Genomic DNA, 24,685 nt, shown 5'->3' with positions numbered 1-24,685 from the left:
GAGGAATACAAAGAAAAATGCATGGTGCCTACAGTGAAACATGGTGGTGGCAGTGTCCTTATGTGGGGCTGCATGAGTGCTGCTGGTGTCGGGGAGCTGCATTTCACTGATGGCATCATGAATTCACAGATGTATTGCTCTATACTGAAAGAGAAGACGCTACCATCACTCCGTGCCCTTGGTCGTCGTGCACTTTTCCAACATGACTAAACACACATCTAAGGCCACTGTTGGATTTCTGAAGAACAGGGTGAAAGTGATTCAGTGGCCAAGCATGTCTCCTGATCTGAACCCAATCGAACACCTATGGGGAATTCTGAAGAGACAAGTTGAGCATCACTCTCCATCCAGCATCCAGTCACTAAAAGAGGTCATTGTTGAAGAATGGAAAAAGATTGATGTTGCAAAATGTCACCAACTTGTTCATTCCATGCCTAGAAGACTTGGTGCTGTCATTCAAAATCATGGAGGCCATACAAAGTACTAGATGTAGTAGTTTTTGTTGTGGGGTGTACTCATTTTTGCACCACCTTAATTTGAGTAAAACTGAAAAATGTGTAATCTAAGTTATATTATTAACCTTATTTTCACATTATAAGTTAAACAGATGTTATATTAAACTTTGTCTTGTCAACATTTTGGAAATTGTTTGTGTTCATTGAGATAATGTTTAAAATGTTACTTTTCAAAGGGGGTGTACTCATTTACGCTGAGCACTGTGGATAAGATAATCGAGACAATCCATGTAAATACAAAAGCAGAGCTCATGAGTTAACAGCATGGAACTGCTTCCCCAGCCGTGCACTTACAGTGAGCCGTGATAACTCCTCCATCCTGTTTCACCAATACCCAGGTCTTTACAGGGGTTTCTGTGGACCTTTTGTGAATGATTTAGCTGGAAAAGAAGAGCAGGGAGGATTGAGAATCGAGCGCCTGTGGTTTGTTTACACCTAGCAATGATCTCAAAGACGCATACAAAAAGCCCAAAAATGCCTGGGAATAAACAATACAGGATTTATTTTGTAGTGCCTTGATCCCCAGATCTTTAACCCAGCCACATATAAAAAGTTGTACACCTCCATGATCTTCCAGGTTTTCATCTGTTTGTCCATGTAGAATGTCTGCAGCACCAGGTAGTTTGAGATGTCGGGGAACTCAACGGATGGATAGTTTTCCAACTCATAGGAAAAATCCTTCTTTGTTAATGTGTAAGGAGCTATCCCATCGCAAAGAGCAACTTTCTGAAAGTATCTTGACCATGCATTGGCCTCTAAACTGTGAAAATAGTCAGAGACGGTTTCACACAATGGCAGCCAAATTAGTTTGCCTGACCACCACTTCATTTACCAGAAGTAAACTGACAAGCAAAAGTGACTGACTTTTGAAAACAACCTATTGCTCATAGGTGTGAATGTGCGTGTGCATAATTGTTACCTTTGTGATAGATTGGTGACCTGCCCAGGATGTACCCTGCCTCTCACCCAGTGGCATCTGGGATTAGCTCTACCGTAGGTTCCCTCATGACCCTAAGAGATAAGTGGTATAGAAAATGGATGGCTGTTACCTCCATTATAGTATTTTCACCTATGTTCAATTGGTTCTTAGAAATGCCTATTCATTTGATGTCATTTAAAAATGTAATATTTTTTTTTCCATTCATTTTGAGAAGACGGCGGCACGGTGGTGTAGTGGTTAGTGCTGTCGCCTCACAGCAAGAAGGTCCAGGTTTGAGCCCCGTGGCCTTTCTGTGTGGAGTTTGCATGTTCTCCCCGTGTCCGCGTGGGTTTCCTCCGGGTGCTCCGGTTTCCCCCACAGTCCAAAGACATGCAGGTTAGGTTAACTGGTGACCCTAAATTGACCGTAGGTGTGAATGTGAGTGTGAATGGTTGTCTGTGTCTATGTGTCAGCCCTGTGATGACCTGGCGACTTGTCCAGGGTGTACCCCGCCTTTCGCCCGTAGTCAGCTGGGATAGGCTCCAGCTTGCCTGCGACCCTGTAGAAGGATAAAGCGGCTAGAGATAATGAGATGAGATGAGATTTTGAGAAGACAACATTGTTTTGAATGCAGCCTTTGCTTTTGCAAGGTATTTGTGGAGTTTTGGAATTTGTGTGAGTTTCTAGATTTGTGTCTATAGTTTTGAGAAAATGAGCCATGCTTTCAGGAAATGAGTGTAAGCACTTGAGAAAAACTGTAATATAATACTTAAGATCAGAAACTGATTCAAACACTTTCTAAAAATCCATCCGTAACCGCTTATCCTGTGCAGTATTGCAGGCAAGCTGGAGCCTATCCCAGCTGACTATGGGCCAGAGGCAGGGTACACCCTGGACAAGTCACCAGATCCTCACAGGGCTGACACATAAAGACAAACAACCATTCACACAGAAAGGCTCTCGTCAGCTGCTGGGTTTGAACCCAGAACCTTCTTGCTGCAAGACAACAGTGCTAACCACTACACCACCCCATTCTAAAAAATGTTAGTTTAATAGTTTAATCCTATTCACATTTAATTAGTACAGCAAATAATTGGCACAGCAAGCTTGAGCTCTCTTTCTTGCTTTTCATGTTTGTAACGCAGTTATATGATCACATTATTGTATCATCAACTTATTATGGCTTGTACAAACATAGAAAGCGTGATGTATTACAGCTGTCATAAAATAAAGGCCAATTCAAGAATCAACCTGCACCACATGCTTAAGTTTACTTTCACCAAATGTGATATAAACCATGATCATTACAGTGGTATATATTTGTATATGGAATCCACGATCCTGTTTTTGCTGTAGATTTTTAGAAGCCTGTCGGTTTTCTATGCCCATAAAGCTAATGTTGAGATGGCTGTATCCCAGAGTTGGTGACACGGTAAGATGCTATTGTGCACCAGCATTTCCCTTCTTCTGAATACTTTTAAATATATACTGTAAATGATCTTCTGAGTCTGCACGAGAGAGAGAGAGAGAGAGAGAGATTTTGTGTATGTGTGTGTGTGTGGGGGGGTGACGGGAGAGAGAGCAAGAGAAAAAGTAATTCTCAAACAGGATAAACCGGTATGTGGAAGTCTTAGTTAGATATACTCCAACTTGTTACCTGAACACACAGACACAAACTTTTTTTTTTTTAAATCTGGCTGTTCATCGAGAACACTGACATCAAAAAACATTTCCAGTGAGGTAATTAAATTGTTTTAATAAGTGTTTTACTGTTTTATCGAATATCAAAATGACAAATTAAAATTGAGAGCTATAAGTTATCAGATACATTTGTTGTTGCTTTTGATATTGTTGTCGTGTCTGTGTGCATGTATTTATTTGGTGTATTGTGAGGACCAAAAAGAACCAAATGTCCTCACAATGGCAGGATAGTGTTTTTTCTCAGTTTTACAGCTTTTATTTAGTAATTATTATGTCAGTGACAGTTCCTTACACAGATAGAAAACGTGTGTGTGTGTGTGTGTGTGTGTACTTGTGTACCGGCATGTATTTTTTTTACCAACAGAGTTAGGACATTTTTGGGAAATGAGGACATTTTAGCTGGTCCTCACTTCTTCAAAGGGTGGTTTGAGGGTTAAGACTTAGTTTTAGGGTTCAGGTTAGAATTAGGTTTCGGTCAGAATTAGGGTAAGGGTTGAGGTTAGGCATTTAGTTGCGACAGTTAAGGTTAGGATAAGAGACTAGGGAATGTATTATGTCAATGAATGTATCCACAAAGATAGGTGTGTGTGTATGCGTAGAAGGATACACAATCTATTGTTTGTTAATCAGCATTGCAATATTGGCCTTTAGTTGTATCACAGAAAGCATGTGACCATCTCATATAATATGGTACATGTATGGTGCTGGGTTTGTTCTAGTGATCCTAAGGGTCCAAGCACTGCTGTCAACCCACTGTCTGTTCTGTTGTGTTTGGATTGCATCCTGTCTCAATTCTTACCCACATGATCCAACAAATGTATATGTGCAAATACCGACCGGTGACAAATCAAAGCAAAGAACAACATACAATGTCTTAATAAGGTGCTTGCAGGGTTGCCAGCTCTCAAGAAAATTTCCAGCCCAACTACAATCTCAAAAATGTACAAAATAACCTGAACCTGGGGCGGCACGGTGGTGTAGTGGTTAGTGCTGTCGCCTCACAGCAAGAAGGTCCTGGGTTCGAGCCCCGGGGCTGGCGAGGGCCTTTCTGTGTGGAGTTTGCATGTTCTCCCCGTGTCCGCGTGGGTTTCCTCCGGGTGCTCCGGTTTCCCCCACAGTCCAAAGACATGCAGGTTAGGTTAACTGGTGACTCTAAATTGACCGTAGGTGTGAATGGCTGTCTATGTGTCAGCCCTGTGATGACCTGGCGACTTGTCCAGGGTGCACCCCGCCTTTCGCCCGTAGTCAGCTGGGATGGGATTCGGCTTGCCTGCGACCCTGTAGAACAGGATAAAGCAGCTAGAGATAATGAGATGAGATGAGGATCACAGGTTAAATGGAAACTGCTAACAAACAAACACTGAATCAGCTTGTAATTTCTAATACAGTGCATTTGGTCTATAGTGGCTGAGCCTCATGACTTCAGGGTAAGACTGACCTCTGAACCAAGATCGTGGCATTTTGCAGCATTTTGGCTTCATCCTCAGGGCTTCTACAGTAGGAAGTGACTCGAACAGTTTGCGTGAAAATTGGTTGGACTCAAGAAAAAGTTAGTCAAAGATGAGGTAAGAAAGTGTGAGTATAGTGCTGTTCATGTGAAATGAAGTTCCTAGCCAATGTTTGCAGGAAGCCTTGTGCTGATGAGCCATGTCCTCCCTGTTTCCACAAATTCTTCTCATTTCACTTTATATTGATCTCTGTTTTTCTTTCTTCCTGTTATGATGTCTACAGAGGACCTCATAAGAAACTTGTTTATTAACTACCATATCCTCCTTCAACTACAACAGTACAAACTGGGGCTTCAAAGGGAAAAGACAGTGCTGTTTTAAATAAGTAAATAAACAGCTATAGAAAAAAATAAGAGACCACTTTTAATGGTGGTCACTGTTAAAAATGATCTCGTGATTTTTTTTCCATAGCTGTATGTAGACAGTCTCTGGATGGATGGATGTTTAGATGGTTAATGTTTATGCATATTTTGCAGGATAAGAACATATCCAAGAGCACACATTCTGCAGAAGTTCCATGCACATTGTCAGTCTCTTGTGGCCAATGGCAATGCAGGATATCAAAGGGAATTTGAGGTGAATAACAATGATATACTGTACACCGATCAGCCATAACACTAAAACCACCAACAAATGAAGTGAATAACATTGATTATCATGATACAGTGAGACCTGTCAAGGGGTGGGATATATTAGGCAGCAAGTGAATAGTCAGTTCTTGAAGTTGATGTGTTGGGAGTAGGAAAAATGGGCAGCGTTAGGATCTGAGTGACTTTGACAAGGGTCAAATTGTGATGGCTAGACAACTGGGTCAGAGCATCTCCAAAACAGCAGGTCTTGTGGGTCCCAGTATATGCAGTAGTTAGTACCTACCAAAAGTGGTCCAAGGAAGGACAACCTGTGAACCAGTGATAGGGTCATCATGGGCACCCAAGTCTCATTGGTGTGTGTGGGGAGCGAAGGCTAGCCCATCAGGTCCAGTCCCAAAGAGGAGCTATTGGCACACAAATTGTTTAAAAAGTTAATTCTGGCTATTATAGAAAGGTGTCAGAACTCACAGTGCATCATAGATTACATTTGGGGCTGAATAACCGCAGAGTGGCCATGCTAGCCCTTGTCCATCACTGAAAACGCGTACAATGGGCACTTACTGTAAGCATCAAACCTTGCTCGGACCATGGAGCAATGGATAAAGGTGGCCTGGTCTGAAGAATTGAGTTTTCTTTTACATCATGTGGATTGCCAGGTGTGTGTGCATCGCTTACCTGGGGAACTGATGGCACCAGGTTGCAATATGGGAAGAAGGGAAGCCGGTGGAGGCAGTGTGATGCTCTGGGAAATGTTCTGCTGGGAAACCTTGGGTCCTGACATTCATGTGGATGTTACTTTGACATATACTACCTACCTAAACATGGCTGCAGACCAAGTACATCCTTTCATAACAATGGTATTCCCTAATAGCAGTGGCCACATTCAGCAGGACAATGTGCCCTGCAACACTGCAAAAATTGTTCAGGAATGGTTTGAGGAACATGACAAAGAGTTCAAGGTGTTGACTTGGCCTGCAAATTCTCCAGATCTCAATCCAATCGGGCATCTGTGGGCTGAGCTGGACAAACAAGTCTGATCCATGAAGGCCCCACCTTGCAACTTACAGGACTTAAAGGATATGTTGCTAATAGCTTGGTGCCAAATACCACAGCATACCTCCAGAGGTCTTGAGTCCATACCTTGAAGGGCCCGAGCCAGCAGCATGGGGGGAACTTACACAATATTAGCCAGATGATTTTAATATTTTGGCTATGTGTATACAGTATGTTCAGTACAGTATGTACAGTAGGTTTTTGTTTCAAATCAGTACTTAATATAGTGTTGTTGGGTTGAAGCCATGACCTAATGGTTAGAGAAACAGCTTTGGGAACAAAAGGTCACCAGTTCAATTCCCTGGACCAGCAGGAATGGCTGAAGTGCCCTTAAGCAAGGCACCTCACCCCCAGGCTGCTCTGGGTATGTTGTACATCGCTCTGGATAAGAGTGTCTGCTAAATGCCATTAATGTAATGTTAGCTATTTCCTTTCATGTTATTGGATGTGTCTCTTAGAAGCTGACTGCAACTGCAAAGGAATTCTCATGCAGGGCTGGACAGCTGGATGCCAATAAAAACAAAAACAGATACCCTTTCGTTTTACCATGTGAGTATTTATAAACCTCACTTCCCACCTTTAATCTGCTAAATACAGTGGTGCTTGAAAGTTTGTGAACCCTTTAGAATTTTCTATATTTCTGCATAAATATGACCTAAAACGTCATCAGATTTTCACACAAGTCCTAAAAGTAGATAAAGAGAACCCAGTTAAACAAATGAGACAAAAATATTATACTTGGTCATTTATTTATTGAGGAAAATGATCCAATATTACATATCTGTGAGTGGCAAAAGTATGTGAACCTTTGCTTTCAGTATCTACTGTGATCCCCTTGTGCAGCAATAACTGCAACTAAACGTTTCCAGTAACTGTTGATCAGTCCTGCACACCGGCTTGGAGGAATTTTAGCCCATTCCTCTGTACAGAACAGCTTCAACTCCGGGATGTTGGTGGGTTTTCTCACATGAACTGCTCGCTTCAGGTCCTTCCACAACATTTTGATTGGATTAAGGTCAGGACTTTGACTTGGCCATTCCAAAACATTTACTTTATTCTTCTTTAACCATTCTTTGGTAGAACGACCTGTGTGCTTAGGATTGTTGTCTTGCTGCATGACCCGGCTTATCTTGAGACTCAGTTCGTGGACAGATGTCCTGACATTTTGCTTGAGAATTCGCTGGTAAAATTCAGAATTCATTGTTCCATCAATTATGGCAAGCCGTCCTGGCCCAGATGCAGCAAAACAGGCCCAAACCATGATACTACCACCACCATGATTCACAAATGGGATAAGGTTCTTATGCTGGAATGCAGTGTTTTCCTTTCTCCAAACATAACGCTTCTCATTTAAACCAAAAATTCTATTTTGGTCTCATCCGTCCACAAAACATTTTCCAATACCCTTCTGGCTTGTCCACGTGATCTTTAGCAAACTGCAAACATGCAGCAATGTTCTGTTTGGAAAGCAGTGGCTTTCTCCTTGCAACCCTGCCATGCACACCATTGTTGTTCAGTTTTCTCCTGATAGTGGACTCATGAACATTAACATTAGCCAATGTGAGAGAGGCCTTCAGTTGCTTAGAAGTTACCCTGGGGTCCTTTGTGACCTTGCCGATGATTACACACCTTGCTCTTGGAGTGATCTTTGTTGGCCGACCACTCCTGGGGAGGGTAACAATGGGCTTGAATTTTCTCCATTTGTACACAATCTGTCTGACTGTGGATTGGTGGAGTCCAAACTCTTTAGAGATGGTTTTGTAACCTTTTCCAGCCTGATGAGCATCAACAACATTTTTTCTGAGGTCCTCAGAAATCTCCTTTGTTCGTGCCATGATACACTTCCACAAACATGTGTTGTGAAGATCAGACTTTGATAGATCCCTGTTCCTTACATAAAAGAGGGTGCCCACTCACACCTGATTGTCATCCCATTGATTGAGAACACCTGACTCTAATTTCACCTTCAAATTAACTGCTAATCCTAGAGGTTCACATACTTTTGCCACTCACAAAGATGTAATATTGGATCATTTTCCTCAATAAATAAATGACCAAGTATAATATTTTTGTCTCATTTGTTTAACTGGGTTCTCTTTATCTACTTTTAGGACTTGTGTGAAAATCTGATGACGTTTTAGGTCATATTTATGCAGAAATATAGAAAATTCTAAAGGGTTCACAAACTTTCAAGCACCACTGTAGCTGATTCTTCCGGTACCAGATTCCAGATATTTGGGACAACATTCTTTTGGGCATGCGTAATGCATGCTCAAAGTGGCATCATTTTCCCCTGATGAAGACTCTGGATAGAGTTGAAAACTTGGGTAAACAAGCTTTTTACGCAGTACAAAGTATTAAAAAATCACTTATGATTACCAAATTAGCTGCATAGATAAAACTTTTCAGCTTGAGCTGATTCTTTATACACTTTTATACACTATGGTTGTCACAATTACAAACAAAAGATCTTAAGGTAAAAATTCACCCTGAATGAATTGCATATTAATCTTTATAATTAAGAAATGATCTTAACTGATCTCAATGATCTTCAATAACAGTGAAACCTGACTGTTTTCACGAATGTTTTAGATTACTGAAATTTGCCCCCTATGAAACACCACTCTAACTGCACTAGCAATGTCTGCCTGTGCCATCTCATGGGAATTTAAAAAAAATGCAGCACTAAGCAACAAATTATCACCAGAATCATTATGCATGTCACAAATATTTCAGTATAAACATATTTAACGTGTTTCAGAGTGGAGGCCTAATGAACATTCATTTTCAATTAATTAATCAAATTACTTTCATCATCAAAATTAACAAATAACAATCAAACTATGTAGCCAATCATCTATTATAATCCAAGTTTATTGTGAGGAGACACTGTAAAATGTGTAAATATTGGTGACAATAATTAGAAAGCTTTTAAACCAGACAGTGTCTTGCAAAAGTATTCATCCCCCTTGGTGTTTGTCCTGTTTTGTCCCATTACAAAATGGAATTAAAATGGATTTTTGAGGGGTTAGCACAATTTGATTTACACAACATGCCTACAACATTAAAGGTGCAATTTTTTTTTATTTATTGTGACACAAACAATAATTAAGATTTTTAAAAAAAACAGAAATCTGGAGTGTGCATAGGTATTCACCCCCTTTCGTATGAAACTCCTAAACAAGAGCTGGGCCAACCAATTCACTTCATAAGTCACATAATTAGTTGATTAAGATCCACTTGTTTGCAATCACAGTGTCACATGATCTGTCACATGTCTGTATAAATCAACCTGTTCTGGAAGGACCCTGACTCTGCAGCACTACTAAGCAAGCAACATGAAAACCAAGGAGCCTCCAAACAGGTCAGAGACAAAGTTGTGGAGAAGTATAGATCAGGGTTGGGTTATAAAAAATATCCTAAACTTTGAATATCCCAGGGAGCACCATTAAATCTATTATAGCAAAATGGAAAGAATATGTCACCACTACAAATCTGACAAGAGAAGGCCACCCACCAAAACTCACAGGCTGGGCAAGGAGGGCATTAATCAGAGATGCAACAAAGACACCAAAGATAACACTGAAGGAGCTGCAAAGATCCACAGCAGAGACAGGAGTATCTGTCTATAGGACCACTTTAAGCCATACACTCCACAGAGTGGGGCTTTATGGAAGAGTGGCCAGAAAAAAGCCATTGCTTAAGAAAACACATTGGAGTTTGCCCAACAGCATGTGGCAGACTCCCCAAACACATGGAAGAAAGTTCTCTGGTCAAATGAGACTAAAATTGATCTTTTTGTCTATCATGGGAAATGCCATGTGTGATGCAAACCCAACACCCTGAGAATACCATTCCTACAGTGAAGCATGGTGGTGTCAGCATCACGCTGTGGGGATGTTTTTCACCTGCAGGGACAAGAAAGCTGGTCAGGACTGAAGGAAAGATCGATGGCACTAAATACAGCGCAATTCTGGAGGAAAACCTGTTTGAGTTGGCCAGAGGTTTGAGACTGGGACAAAGGTTCATGTTCCAGCAGGACAATGACCCTCAACATACTGCTAAAGCTACAGTGGAGTATTTTAAACATTTAAATGTCTTGGAATGGCCTAGTCAAAACCCAGACCTCAATCCAGTTGAGAATCTGTGGCATAACTTGAAGATTGCCATACACCAACACAACCCATCTAACTTGAAGGAGTTGGAGCAGTTTTGCCTTGAGGAATGGGCAAAAATCCCAGTGGCTAGATGTGCTAAGCTAATAGAGACATATCCCAAGAGACTTGCAGCTGGAATTGCAGCAAAAGGTGGCTCTACAAAGTATTGACTTTGGGGGGGTGAATACCTATGCACACTCCAGATTTCTGTTTTTTTTTTTTCATCTTAATTACCTCACCTGGGACAGAGTCCACCAGGGGACGAGGTATTGTTTTCAGTCGGGTTTCTTTGTTTGTTTTGTTAACGATATTACGGGAAAACGGCTGGATCAACTTTCATGAAACTTTCAGGATAGATGGGCATTAGTCTCAAATAGAACCTCCAACATTTTGAGGGTCATCTGGTCAAGGTCACCAAAAAGGTCAAAATCATTTTTGTTATGGCTACTGCCTCATATAGAGGCGCTAACCACTACATCATCATGCTGTAAGAGTGTAACAGCCGCACACTGTGCATGTACATACACATGTTCCAATTAAAATGGCCGGTGAGTGTATACAATTCGGTTCTCCATTTGAAATAAATGGACTAGACTAAAGAAATCGCTTTCAGACATGTTTATGCTTATTACAGAGGGAAAGTGCGTTCCACTGAGCTCTAGCGCCAGGCCATTTCTGGGAAATAAGAGTTTTGGTCATGGCGACAGCATGTGTATGTCCACCTCTGTTAGGAGGTTTCAGTTTCGAAAACCGTAAGAGGTAAGAGTAGAATAATATAAAGTACAGACACTCTGTATATTTTTCTTCTGTGATTTTTAAATTGTTCATTTTTGGATTACGCTTCATTTTTGTGCCTCATAGAGTAATACATATATATATATATATATATATATATATATATATGTGTGTGTGTGTGTGTGTGTGTATATATATGTGTGTGTGTATGTATGTGTGTGTGTATGCTATATTTACTGTATGGACATGGTATCAGAAAACAATTTTATTTATAAGCAGTAGCCACATGTACCCGTCGGGTACCTATTTTTTTCGTGATATCTTCCTTCACATTCATCATAAGTGCTACCAGGCAAGGTTTGTTTTGCCTGGCAACACTTGTTATTGTTTGTGTCACAATAAAAAAACAATTTGCGCCTTTAAAGCTGTAGGCATGTTGTGTAAATCAAATGGTGCTAACCCCCCAAAAATCAATTTTAATTCCAGCTAGTAATACGACAAAACAGGACAAACACCAAAGGGGACGAATACTTTTGCAAAACACTGTACCTTCATCATTAAATCTCCTTTAACAAGCATAACTACAAAATAGCTCTGCTCTGCTTCTCTAAAGACTTCCTCAAGGCTTGTGGAGCTGGTTGGACAGCTCTTCCTCATTCCTACTACTTTCAGAGCAGCTAGATCATGTGACTGAGCAGGCCATTACAGACAGCACCGTCGCATTCTTCTCTAATTTCGAAGCTCACTTGCATAGTTTAGGTGTGTTTGGGGTCAAGAATTAAACATTACTGAGAAAAAAAGATCAGAAAATTCCTTTGAAAACCGAAAGGAACTAAACTACAATCTACAACCTCTTGATACTGACTTGCAGCTAACATTGTGAGCTTCCAAACACATTGATTTTTTTTTCCTTTTCAGATGACTACTGCAGAGTTAAGCTGTCTCTATTAGAGGCACAACCACACTCGGACTACATCAATGCTAGCTATGTACCCGTGAGTGATCATAATATTAGTATGAATCTAATCAGCTATGGATTTATGGCACTAGCAAATTCAAGAAGCTAAGACTGATGGAAGGAATACAGAAAGAATATAATGCTTCAGAGAAGAAGAAAACTGGATTTCTGTAATTTAAGCACATAATAATGAGCCCTCAGCCACTGCCTGCCCTCTTAATTCCAGTATCTACTAACCCCATTTCTAGAAAAGTTGGGATATTTTCCAAACTGCAATAAAAGCAAAAATCTGTGATTTGTTAATTCATGTGAATCTTTATTTAACTGACAAAAGTACAAAGAAAAGATTTTCAATAGTTTTACTGACCAACGTATTTATATTTTGTAAATATAAACCAAGTTAGAACTTGATGCCTGCATCACACTAAAAAAAAAAAAAAGTTGGGACAGAGGCAAAATAAGACTGGAATATTTATAGCATATTCAAGCAACTCCATTTTGGAAGATTCCACAATAAGCAGGTTAATGGGTATCATGATTGGGTATAAAAGGAGCATGCACCGAAGGCTCAGTCTTTGCAAGCAAGGATCAGTCATGGTTCACCCCTCTGTGCCAAAACTGGTGAGATAATTGTGATTCGATTCAAATAGCACATTTCTCAACGAAAGATTTTAGGTCTTTCAAAATCTACAGTACAAAATATTGTGAAAAAATTCAGGGAATTCGGAGACATCTCAGTGCGTAAAGAGCAAGGCCGGAAACCACTATTGAATGTGCGTGACCTTCAAGCCCTCAGGTGGCACTGCCTAGAAACCGTCATGCTAATGTGACAAATATGGCCACATGGGCTTGGGAGTACTTCGGAAAACTGTTGTCACTAAACACAATCCACTACTGCATCCAGAAATGCAACCTAAAACTGTATTACGCAAGGAGGAAGCCATTCGTCAATTGTATACATAAATGCTGCCGACTTCTCTGGGCCTGAGCTCATCTCGGATGGATTGAAAGACAATAGAAATGCATGCTGTGATCAGATGAGTCCACATTTCAACTTGTTTCGGGAAAACCAGACATCGAATTCTCGATGCCCAAGGTACGGTATACACGACCATCCAGTTTATTATCAAGGCAATGGTTCTTACCAGGAAATCCATGCTTATTTGAGCAGGACAATACCAGGCTTCATTCTGCATGGGCTACAACAGTGTGGCTTCGTAGACAGAGTGCATGTGCTTGACTGGCCTGCTGCCAGTCCAGATCTGTCTCCTATTGAGAATGTATGGTGTATCATGAAAAGGAGAATCAGACAATGGCGACCATGGACTATTGAGCAGCTGAAGTCTTGTATCAAACAAGAATGGACAAAAATTCCAATTGCAAGACTGCAACAATTAGTATCCTCAGTTCCTATACGATTAAAAAGTGTTATTAAAGGAACTGTGATGTAATAGAACGGAAATAATGCCTCTGTCCCAATTTTTTTTGAGTGTGTTGCAGGCATCCAATTCTAACTTTGTTTATATTTACAAAATACAATTGAGTTGGTCAGTAAAACTATAGAAAATCTTTTCTTTGTACTTTTGTCAGTTAAATAAAGGTTCACGTGAATTAACAAATCACAGATTTTTGTTTTTACTGCATTTTGGAAAATATTCCAGTTTTTCTGGAAATGGGGTTAGGAAGAAGGTGTTTAAATGCCATGACATACTAGAATAAATAGAACATTTGGCATGTCCACAACAAATTTCACAGTTTTCTCTTCCACTAGGGTTGTACTACCCTGTGGGGTTCAATCCAACCAGATGTTCCTATAGACCATGATTGGCTGAATCAGACTATATTACCATACGGTTAACTAAACAATACAGCTCATTAGGAGTACATGCGCACACCATAATAGTACAGCCAAATACACAAACACAGATTTTGCATATTCGTTATTCACTCTCCATTCACTATATTAGGAATACATGTACCTCCGAATTATTCACGCAACTATTCAATCAGCCAATCCTTTGGCAGCAGCACAGTGCAGACACAATTCACAAGCTTCAGTTAATGAATGGGTGAAAATATGTGATCTTCACCATGGCATGGTTGTTGGAATATTTCAGAAACTGCTCTCCTGAGATCTTCACACACAACATTCTCTAAAATTTACACAGAATGGTGTTAAAAACAAAAAATGCATAGCAAATGGAAGTTCTGTAGGCAGAAACACCTTGTTGGTCAGAGAGGTCAGAGGAGAATGGCCAGGGGTGGGTTTCCCAAAAGCATCTTAACACTAAGAGCATCTTAACTAGGAGAGAGAGTGTTCATTGTGATGCTTGTACCATGTAACAACGATCTTTGTGCTACGATGCTTTTGGGAAACCCATCCCAGAGTGGTTCAGGCTGACAGGAAGGCAACAGTAAATTCAATAACGTTTTTATATAACCACGGTGAGCATAAAAACATCTCAGAAGGCATAACATAGCAAACCCTGATGTGGATAGGCTACAAAAGCAGAAGCCCACACTGCATTCCACTCCTGCCAGCCAAGAACAGGAAACTGAGGCTGCAGTGGAAACAAGTTCATCGAAACTGGACAGTTGAAGATTGATTAAACAATGCCTGGTCTTTTTTCACTGGCAGAACAGCCATATTTTTTTTGTTTGTTGTTTTTTGCACAATTTTATGTTAATTTTAGGTATTCTTGCAGGTGGAAATCCCAAGAGATCGGCAATTTCTCAAATACTCAAAGCAGTCCATTTGGTACCAATAGCCATGCCATGGTCAAAGTCACTAAGATCTTTTTTTATGTGAACTGAAGCTCTTGATCAATATCTGCATGATTTTATTCATTGCGCTGTTGTCACATGATTGGCTGACTGGATAATTGCATTAATGAGTAGATGTATATGTGTTCCTATTAAATGACTGGTTAGTGAATATACTTAGATGATGTACTGGACATGCTATATGCTTTTAAGGAGTTATTAGTGTATGACCAGTGCACTAGATCAAATATTAATCAAGAATTAATAATTTTAGTCAGTGATTTAGTCAATAAATTAAGAAAGGAATCTAGATTTGCCAAAAACAAACCTAAGACGTAAATATTTTTTTCAGAAACTCCTTTAATCACTCTTTGTGCATTTATGTGTGCCTGTAGGGTGGCTATACAGAACATGACTTCATCTGCACCCAGGCTCCTTTGTCATCAACCATGGCTGATTTCTGGCGGATGGTTTGGGAGAAAAATGTGCAGGTTATCGTCATGGTGACAACACTAAAAACGAACGGCCAGGTGTGAAAACTTACCAGTCAGTATGGGAATTTGTGGGACTTATGTCGCCGTTGTCAAGAAATAGTCACTACTGTGTCCTCACTCACTATATCCATGCATGTGTTCATACATTCTTGCAGTTTTGGGGGGATTGTTCCTACATGAACACAAATCTGAATGTCTAGTCTTTTACACAATGCCATTAGATGTGTTCCAAAAGTATTGATTTAGATGTATAGACATAATTGTCTATCAAAGCACAGATAACTATTCAATTCAATTATATTTTATTGATGTCGCACTGGGCGGCACGGTGGTATAGTGGTTAGCGCTGTCACCTCACAGCAAGAAGGTCCGGGTTCGAGCCCCATGGCTGACGAGGGCCTTTCTGTGCGGAGTTTGCATGTTCTCCCCGTGTCCGCGTGGGTTTCCTCCGGGTGCTCCGGTTTCCCCCACAGTCCAAAGACATGCAGGTTACGTTAACTGGTGACTCTAAATTGACCGTACGTGTGAGTGTGAATGGTTGTCTGTGTCTATGTGTCAGCCCTGTGATGACCTGGCGACTTGTCCAGGGTGTACCCTGCCTTTCGCCCGTAGTCAGCTGGGATAGGCTCCAGCTTGCCTGCGACCCTGTAGAACAGGATAAAGCGGCTAGAGATAATGAGATGAGATGATGTCGCACTTTTAACAATGGAGAGTGTCACAAAGCCACGTTACAGAAATGCAGATTTAAAGTTTTAAGGAAAGAGTTAAAGCTTTAAAAGGGGAGAAGCAGCTTTGGGACCAAAAGGTCACTGGTTTGATTCCCTGGACCAGCAGGAATGGCTGAAGTGCCCTTGAGTAATGCACCTAATCCAACTCTTTCCCAGGCTGCTCTGGGTATGTTGTACATCGCTCTGGATAAGATTTCTGCTAAATGCCTGTAATGTAAAGTTATCCTTAATGAGCAAGGGGAAAAACTTCTTCAAATAACATAAGAAAGAAACTTTGAGAAGTGCCAGACTCAAAAGGGAACCCATCCTCATCTGGGTGACACCAGATAGTGCAATTATAAACTATTACTCCTCTATAAGTATATAGTATACAGTCAAGCACTGCTAAGTGTTTTGACAGGACCTTGAGAATGAACATAAATCATTTCTGATTTCACTGGAGTGTCAAAGTGAAGTTATCAACTGTTCAATTTTTAACTAGTGAGGTCCTAAGACTATCCAAGTGAGAACATCTACAGGCATCTTTAGTGTCTGGGTTTCTCATGATGAGCTTTACTCTGTCCATGCGGAGCCATCCTCAGCAGCAGTGAGTGCTTTTCAGGAAAAGGAGGCTCCAAGCAGAAGTAGAGCATCAGGATGGATTAGGCATGTCCAGAGGGCAGAAAGAGTCAGGTTCACTGGTATCTCGTTAGGCAGCGCAAATATATAAGGTATGCGCCTGTATGTCCTGTAGTAGTTTAAGATGTACATTTGTGCAAAGTGCAAGCAGGAACTCTCGCAAGACTACCTTTGACAGCATAACTAAAAGGGAAAGCCATAAGGAAACACAGACATGAGAGCACCCTGGAACGAATAGTGGCCAGCCACTCCACCAACAAACCTGAGTGAATGCATGAGAGTGAGAGGAGGCAGCATCCAAACATCCCAGTTTTCCTAAAAACTTGTGCTGATGAACCCTGCAGATCTGCCAAAGAGAAAAACTATTAACAAAAATCTTGACTAAACAAATGGGCATTCAACCTAAACTTAAGGAATGAGACTGTGTTAGTTCAGAGCCCATGTGAGGGAGGAATCCAAGAATTTCTGGCTTTTGACCATCTTGACAGGTGATCCATGAATGAGTAGTGGGGAGTGGATGGCCTTGTTTTTCTTAAAGTCAATGATAACTCAGTCCCAAACATTACTTGGAAGGCTGTTCCATAACTGCAAGGCTTTGTACAAAAAAACCTCTGCCCCTGCTGTAGCCTTCGTTATTCTACGTACCAACAAAGATCCTGAACCTTTCTTTGAAGAAGGTGTGACAGATCATTAAAGAACAAAAATTCACTCGGGTACTGTGGCGCAAGACCATTCAGTGCTTTACAGGTCATTAGGAGAATTTTATAATCATTTTACTGAGTGACAATGCATATTGTATAAGAATAGGGGTGATGTGGTCGTATCTTCTGGTTTTAATAGAATGCGTCTACTCGCCCCAAGATCAAACAATCCCAATCTTATCTGCTTTCGGCTCCCTCAGACAGCACTGGCCTTGGCCAAGGCCATTGCTGGGACAACAACTCCCACTGAAGATCACTGCAGTGAGACTCTCTCATATTCCTTCCCCCACTTCCCACAGCCGCCGCTTTTACCCCCAGTGTGACAAGTGGGTAAGCGCCGTCGTGGCTGCAGGACCGGACTGCTTGTTTGCACTGGGTTACCTATACCTCTGCCCCTCCCCCTTACCCCCCATCCCATGATCGCCCCCTCCCTCACCCCCTTCCCCCTCGAGTCCCGAGTTTTCATGTTGTAAAATGTACTGTGTTATTTTGTGCTTGTGCACTGAGGTGTTTTTTTTAATGTTCCCACACTGTACTCCCAACAGGAGCATAGTGTGGGGGTTGCTTTTTTCTCCTCCCCTCCCCTCATGTTACTCTGTATTTTTCATCCCTGTCTTCCTGTCTTGTGTATTCCCCCTGTGTCAATTGTATGTATGTGTATATGTATGGACAGGTTGACGGCTAATTTCGCTGGTACTTGTGACTAAGTGACAATAAAGGGTTCATTCATAAGGACCCTGGCTGCTGCTTTCTGGACAAAATAGAGCTTATGTAACTGAACTATTGTAATGCCCACTGTGGCACGGTGGTGTCGTGGTTAGTGCTGTTGCCTCACAGCAAGAAGGCTCTGGGTTTGAGCCCAGTGGTCAGTGGGGGCCTTTCTGTGTGAAGTTTGCATGTTCTCCCCGTGTCTGCGTGGGTTTCCTTCGGGTGCTCCGGTTTCCCCGACAGTCCAAAGACATGCAGGTTAGGCTAATTGCTGGCTCTAAATTGTCCATAGGTGTGAATGTGTGTGTGTGAATGGTTGAGTGGAGAAAACCTCTATAACCCCTTCGGACACAAGGAAAAATGCTATGGAACTTCACATGTACAATTATGTCCGAAGGGGATAATAATCCAGTAGAAGGCAATGGGAAAACACTACTGTAATGATCCCTAGACACTTTGATGACTGAAGCTGTCAGCGCGGCCATGTTACTGTAGTGATATGCCAAAATGGATGGATGGATGGATGGTTGGATGGATGGAATGCCCACTGTAATGCTGTCTGGATCTTGCAGTAGTTTCATAAACACTGCATTATGGATGTTACATCTCATCTCATATTGACTTTCAAAATCATACTGCCTGCAAAAGTCGTCTTCTTCTGGCTGCTCCTGATTAGGGGTCGCCACAGCGGATCTTTCAATCCGCATGTTAGATTTGGCACAGTTTTATGCCGGATGCCCTTCCTGACACAACCCTCTCCATAAATAAATATATTAAATAATCTTCCACAATCTACAGAACAATAATAGTTGTGCAGTTGATTTCTGTGCAAAACAGCTGAATCGAAATTGTGAACAAAAAAAGAATGAATGGAGACTTTACTGGCCATTTAAAAGTTATGGTAGATATTTTCCTGGAATTACCCTAAAAATGAAAACAACACAAAGGTTTTAAAAAATCATCTAAAATATGTATTTGATGGCGGCACGGTGGTGTAGTGGTTAGCGCTGTCGCCTCACAGCAAGAAGGTCCTGGGTTCGAGCCCCGGGGCCGGCGAGGGCCTTTCTGTGTGGAGTTTGCATGTTCTCCCTGTGTCCGCGTGGGTTTCCTCCGGGTGCTCCGGTTTCCCCCACAGTCTAAAGACATGCAGGTTAGGTTAACTGGTGACTCTAAATTGACCGTAGGTGTGAGTGTGAATGGTTGTCTGTGTCTATGTGTCGGCCCTGTGATGACCTGGCGACTTGTCCAGGGTGTACCCCGCCTTTCGCCCGTAGTCAGCTGGGATAGGCTCCAGCTTGCCTGCGACCCTGTAGAAGGATAAAGCGGCTAGAGATAATGAATGAATGAATGAATATGTATTTGATTATATTTGGAACGTATGCATGGCTGTCCAGGTGCTATGTAATCAGTACTGGCCTCCTGAGAGAGGCACTGGCTGTTACGGGACTCTGCAAGTCACCACCATTTCCCGTCATCGTGGTCCAGACTGCTACATCACCACCATCCACCTACGACAGGTGACTCATAAATAACAAAGATAATCATAAATATAAAATGCATTTCCCTGTGTCTCCGTTAATTGTCATGGTGCTCGTGTGTGTCTCAGCATGGCAGCTCGACAGATCGACGCATAACCCATTATTACTACCCTCACTGGCCCGATCAGGGTGTTCCAAAAGACCACACCTCTCTCACCAACTTCACTGAGCATGTACGGAAGCAGCTGGATGATACTCCACACTTAGGCCCCACAGTTGTTCACTGCAGGTCTAAAGATAAACACACACACACATGCACAGTGTGTCTCATGTAATGTCTAGTATCAGCTAGCAGCCTACTGCAATTAAGGTGGATGTAAATATGTTACAATCTGATTAATATTACTCTGATTTTTCAGTGTTAACTTTAACATTTTCCTGCAACTGTCATAAAAATATAAAAATGTGTGTATGTTTGTGTGCATTTAGTGCAGGCGTAGGTCGCTCTGGAACATTTGTAGCAATACTGTGGTTGATGCAGCTCTGTGCAAGGGGGATTCTGCCTGATGTACGCCTCGCTGTCCGAGACCTGCGCAGACACAGAGTGTTGATGGTGCAAACTGTGGTGAGAGCTTACCCACAAATTCATCTGGCAAATCAACACACATACCCACTTGTGATTCAACCTTACAACATGTTGATGCTGTCAGGAAAAACAAGTATCAAGTGCATAGAAATATTATATACAACCCCAATTCCAAAAAAGTTGGGACAAAGTACAAATTGTAAATAAAAACGGAATGCAATTATGTGGAAGTTTCAAAATTCCATATTTTATTCAGAATAGAACATGCATGACATATCAAATGTTTAAACTGAGAAAATGTATCATTTAAAGAGAAAAATTAGGTGATTTTAAATTTCATGACAACAACACATCTCAAAAAAGTTGGGACAAGGCCATGTTTACCACTGTGAGACATCCCCTTTTCTCTTTACAACAGTCTGTAAATGTCTGGGGACTGAGGAGACAAGTTGCTCAAGTTTAGGGATAGGAATGTTAACCCATTCTTGTCTAATGTAAGATTCTAGTTGCTCAACTGTCTTAGGTCTTTTTTGTCATATCTTCCGTTTTATGATGCGCCAAATGTTTTCTATGGGTGAAAGATCTGGACTGCAGGCTGGCCAGTTCAGTACCCGGACCCTTCTTCTACGCAGCCATGATGCTGTAATTGATGCAGTATGTGGTTTGGCATTGTCATGTTGGAAAATGCAAGGTCTTCCCTGAAAGAGACGTCGTCTGGATGGGAGCATATGTTGCTCTAGAACCTGGATATACCTTTCAGCATTGATGGTGTCTTTCCAGATGTGTAAGCTGTCCATGCCACACGCACTAATGCAACCCCATACCACCAGAGATGCAGGCTTCTGAACTGAGCGCTGATAACAACTCGGGTCGTCCTTCTCCTCTTTAGTCTGAATGACACGGTGTCCCTGATTTCCATAAAGAACTTCAAATTTTGATTCATCTGACCACAGAACAGTTTTCCACTTTGCCACAGTCCATTTTAAATAAGCCTTGGCCCACAGAAGACGTCTGTGCTTCTGGATCATGTTTAGATACGGCTTCTTCTTTGAACTATAGAGTTTTAGCTGGCAACGGAGGATGGCACTGTGAATTGTGTTCACAGATAATGCTCTCTGGAAATATTCCTGAGCCCATTTTGTGATTTCCAATACAGAAGCATGCCTGTATGTGATGCAGTGCCGTCTAAGGGCCCGAAGATCACGGGCACCCAGTATGGTTTTCCGGCCTTGACCCTTACGCACAGAGATTCTCTGAATCTTTTGATGATATTATGCACTGTAGATGATATGTTCAAACTCTTTGCAATTTTACACTGTCGAACTCCTTTCTGATATTGCTCCACTATTTGTCGGCGCAGAATTGGGGGGATTGGTGATCCTCTTCCCATCTTTACTTCTGAGAGCCGTTGTCACTCCAAGATGCTCTTTTTATACCCAGTCATGTTAATGACCTATTGCCAATTGACCTAATGAGTTGCAATTTGATCCTCCAGCTGTTCCTTTTTCGTACCTTTAACTTTTCCAGCCTCTTATTGCCCCTGTCCCAACTTTATTGAGATGTGTTGCTGTCATGAAATTTCAAATGAGCCAATATTTGGCATGAAATTTCAAAATGTCTCACTTTCGACATTTGATATGTTGTCTATGTTCTATTGTGAATACAATATCAGTTTTTGAGATTTGTAAATTATTGCATTCCGTTTTTATTTACAATTTGTACTTTATCCCAACTTTTTTGGAATCGGGGTTGTAGAAAAGTAATGCGTTGTGTGTGTGTGTTGTTTTTAGGAGCAATACATATTGGTGCATCAGTGTCTTCTTCACTGGCTAGGTGGGAACATGAGACCAAGGTGAGAATCTCATGAGCACACAGCCTCCAGCATTTTTCAATCCAAATCTCAATCAACTCCACCTGTAATATCCATCCATCCATCCATTTTCTATACCACTTATCCATTAGGGTCACAGGGGAAGCTGGAACCAATCCCAGCTGACGTTAGGTGAGCTGCAGGGTATACCCTGGGCAGGTCGCCAATCTATCACAGGGCTAACACAGAGACAAACGACCATTCACACTCACATTCACAACTACGGGCAATTTAAGAGTAGTCAGTTGACATAATCCGCATGTCTTTGGACCATGGGAGGAAATTGGAGCACCCGGAGGAAACCCACACAGGGACAGGAAGAACATACAAGCTCTGCCCAGAAAGGTCCCAGTTGGTGGTGAGGTTCAAACCCAGAAACTTCTTGCTGTGAGGCGATAGCACTAACTACTATGCCATCCCAAGTGTAATATAGAGGTACATAACTGAGATTAAGATTTAAAAATAAATAAACAAACTCACTTATATTGGATGTGTAAGGGCATTTGTTAAACTCACACCAACAAACGTGTAAAACATTAGGACGTATAATACAAATTAGAATAAGACAAACATGACACAATGTGGGTGGTGTAGTGGGTAGCACTGTCGCCTCACAGCAAGAAGGTCCTGGGTTCGAGCCCAGTGGCTGATGGGGGCCTTTCTGTGCAGAGTTTGCATGTTCTCCCTGTGTCTGCATGGGTTTCCTCTGGGTGCTCTGGTTTCCCTCACAGTCCAAAGACATGCAGGTTAGGCTAATTGGTGGCTCTAAATTGACCGTAGGCGTGAATGTGAGTGTGAATGGTTGTTTGTGTCTATGTGTCAGCCCTGCGATAACCTGGTGACTTGTCCAGGGTGTACCCCGCCTTTCGCCCATAGTCAGCTGGGATAGGCTCCAGCTTGCCTGCAACCCTATAGGACAGGATCAGTGGCTACAGATAATGGATGGATGGAAGATAGATAGGGTGAACAATTTATTGTTGAAAATATACCTGCAGGTGGACTGACTACGCTAAACTGTCCCTGCATTAGGTTGGAATGAGTACCGGTCTGTGAATGTGTGTGTGTTTATAGTGCCCAGTGATGAGCTAGTGTTCCATCCAGGGTGTACTACAGCTTCGGACTTACTCTTAATTAATTAGCCGAAATTAATACATTCTTTTAATGATTACTGTAAACAAGTCCAAACAGAAACAGTATTCCAGGCTTATTAGCTTCACAAACATACACCATAAAACAAAAAGTAGAAACAGTTTGGTGTTTTTTTTTGTACAAACAAAATATTACTTGTTGACAGAGTGCAATTTTTCTGCCAACAGAACTGAGACAACACAGCCACAAACACACAGGCAATCCAGAAAGGATCAGAAAAACCAGAGGAGAAATTCTGACCATACACAACACCCCGAGTCCGCTCACCCTTCAAGTCAAGCATCACACACAACCCAACCTCAGCACACAGCATGGCAATCCCTACGGGATTCCCTTCACGCGCTTAACCCTGGAAAACTCCTGAAGAGGATAAGGCCTGTGTCTTCTCAACCCAGCTCACAAACACAACATGACACACAACTGTAGGGCAGATACACAGATACACATCTTTAGCGCTGAACAAGGATTTCAGCTTGTGTGCCGTAACCAAGATAAACAACAGCGGCTACTCAGTTTGTTTCGCCTGAAAGTCATGATGAGATAGTTATTCACGAGAAATCAGGATAAACAAAATAGGCTTCTGGAAGTACTTTTGTCATATTTTAGATTTCACGCTATAGTTAAAAAGATTTTACGCCATGGTGTAAAAATAAACGGTGTCTTGCCCTCTCTTGAATTTCCACATGTGTAAAAAGGGGTTCTTTACAGTTTAGGGTTTTTAGCTTCCTTTGAGATTTATTTAGAACCATTTCTTTCTTGGGAAACGCTTAAATTTTCATCTCATCTCATCATCTCTAGCTGCTTTATCCTGTTCTATAGGGTTGCAGGCAAGCTGGAGCCTATCCCAGCTGACTACGGGCGAAAGGCGGGGTACACCCTGGACAAGTCACCAGGTCATCACAGGGCTGACACATAGACACAGACAACCATTCACACCCACATTCACACCTACGGTCAATTTAGAGTCACCAGTTAACCTAACCTGCATGTCTTTGGACTGTGGGGGAAACCGGAGCACCCGGAGGAAACCCACGCGGACACAGGGAGAACATGCAAACCCCACACAGAAAGGCCCTCGCCGGCCACAGGGCTCAAACCCAGACCTTCTTGCTGTGAGGTGACGGCACTAACCACTACACCACCATGCTGCCCTGGATTTTGTTTGACTTCTCTAGTATTTAAAATGCAAACATATGAACCTATAGATGACTTTTTATACATAAAACAATGTATACAGTATGTGTATATATACCAACTATTGCTTAACAAAAGCATTTATTAAAAACTTTACATACATTGGACTTCGTTTATCATTCATAAATCATTCGTTTGTGCATCATAAAAACTCACAAATGTCAATTAATAGGCTACAAATTGTACAACTGAAATGAGTAATCTGCTGACATGCATAATCTGCACATATACACAGATACATTACGCACGTCAGATTATGT

The 24,685-nt window shown here is 41.6% G+C and overlaps 1 protein-coding gene across 1 annotated transcript; it reads left to right on the top strand.

Moving 5' to 3' along the window:
- Positions 1-3,061: 3,061 nt before the first annotated feature.
- Positions 3,062-24,532, top strand: LOC132892989 (receptor-type tyrosine-protein phosphatase beta-like). Its single transcript, XM_060931629.1, has 11 exons — positions 3,062-3,174; positions 4,540-4,700; positions 5,120-5,219; positions 6,745-6,835; positions 12,097-12,173; positions 15,295-15,429; positions 19,543-19,665; positions 19,755-19,915; positions 20,116-20,251; positions 22,003-22,064; positions 23,399-24,532. The coding sequence occupies exons 2-11, from the start codon at positions 4,696-4,698 to the stop codon at positions 23,655-23,657; spliced, it is 1,149 nt and encodes a 382-aa protein (XP_060787612.1). The 5' UTR covers positions 3,062-3,174; positions 4,540-4,695; the 3' UTR covers positions 23,658-24,532.
- The last annotated feature ends 153 nt before the right edge of the window (positions 24,533-24,685 follow it).

The sequence above is a fragment of the Neoarius graeffei genome, chromosome 10 (genome assembly GCF_027579695.1).
Source record: "Neoarius graeffei isolate fNeoGra1 chromosome 10, fNeoGra1.pri, whole genome shotgun sequence".
Classification (NCBI taxonomy): Eukaryota; Metazoa; Chordata; class Actinopteri; order Siluriformes; family Ariidae; genus Neoarius; species Neoarius graeffei.
This window is presented reverse-complemented; position numbering and strand designations above follow the sequence as displayed.

Coding starts and splice junctions, on each gene's coding strand:
- LOC132892989 (XM_060931629.1), top strand. Junction 5,220..6,744: donor GATATCAAAGGGAATTTGAG/GTGAATAACAAT, acceptor TGTGTCTCTTAG/AAGCTGACTGCAACTGCAAA. Junction 19,916..20,115: donor CCCACAGTTGTTCACTGCAG/GTCTAAAGATAA, acceptor GTGTGCATTTAG/TGCAGGCGTAGGTCGCTCTG.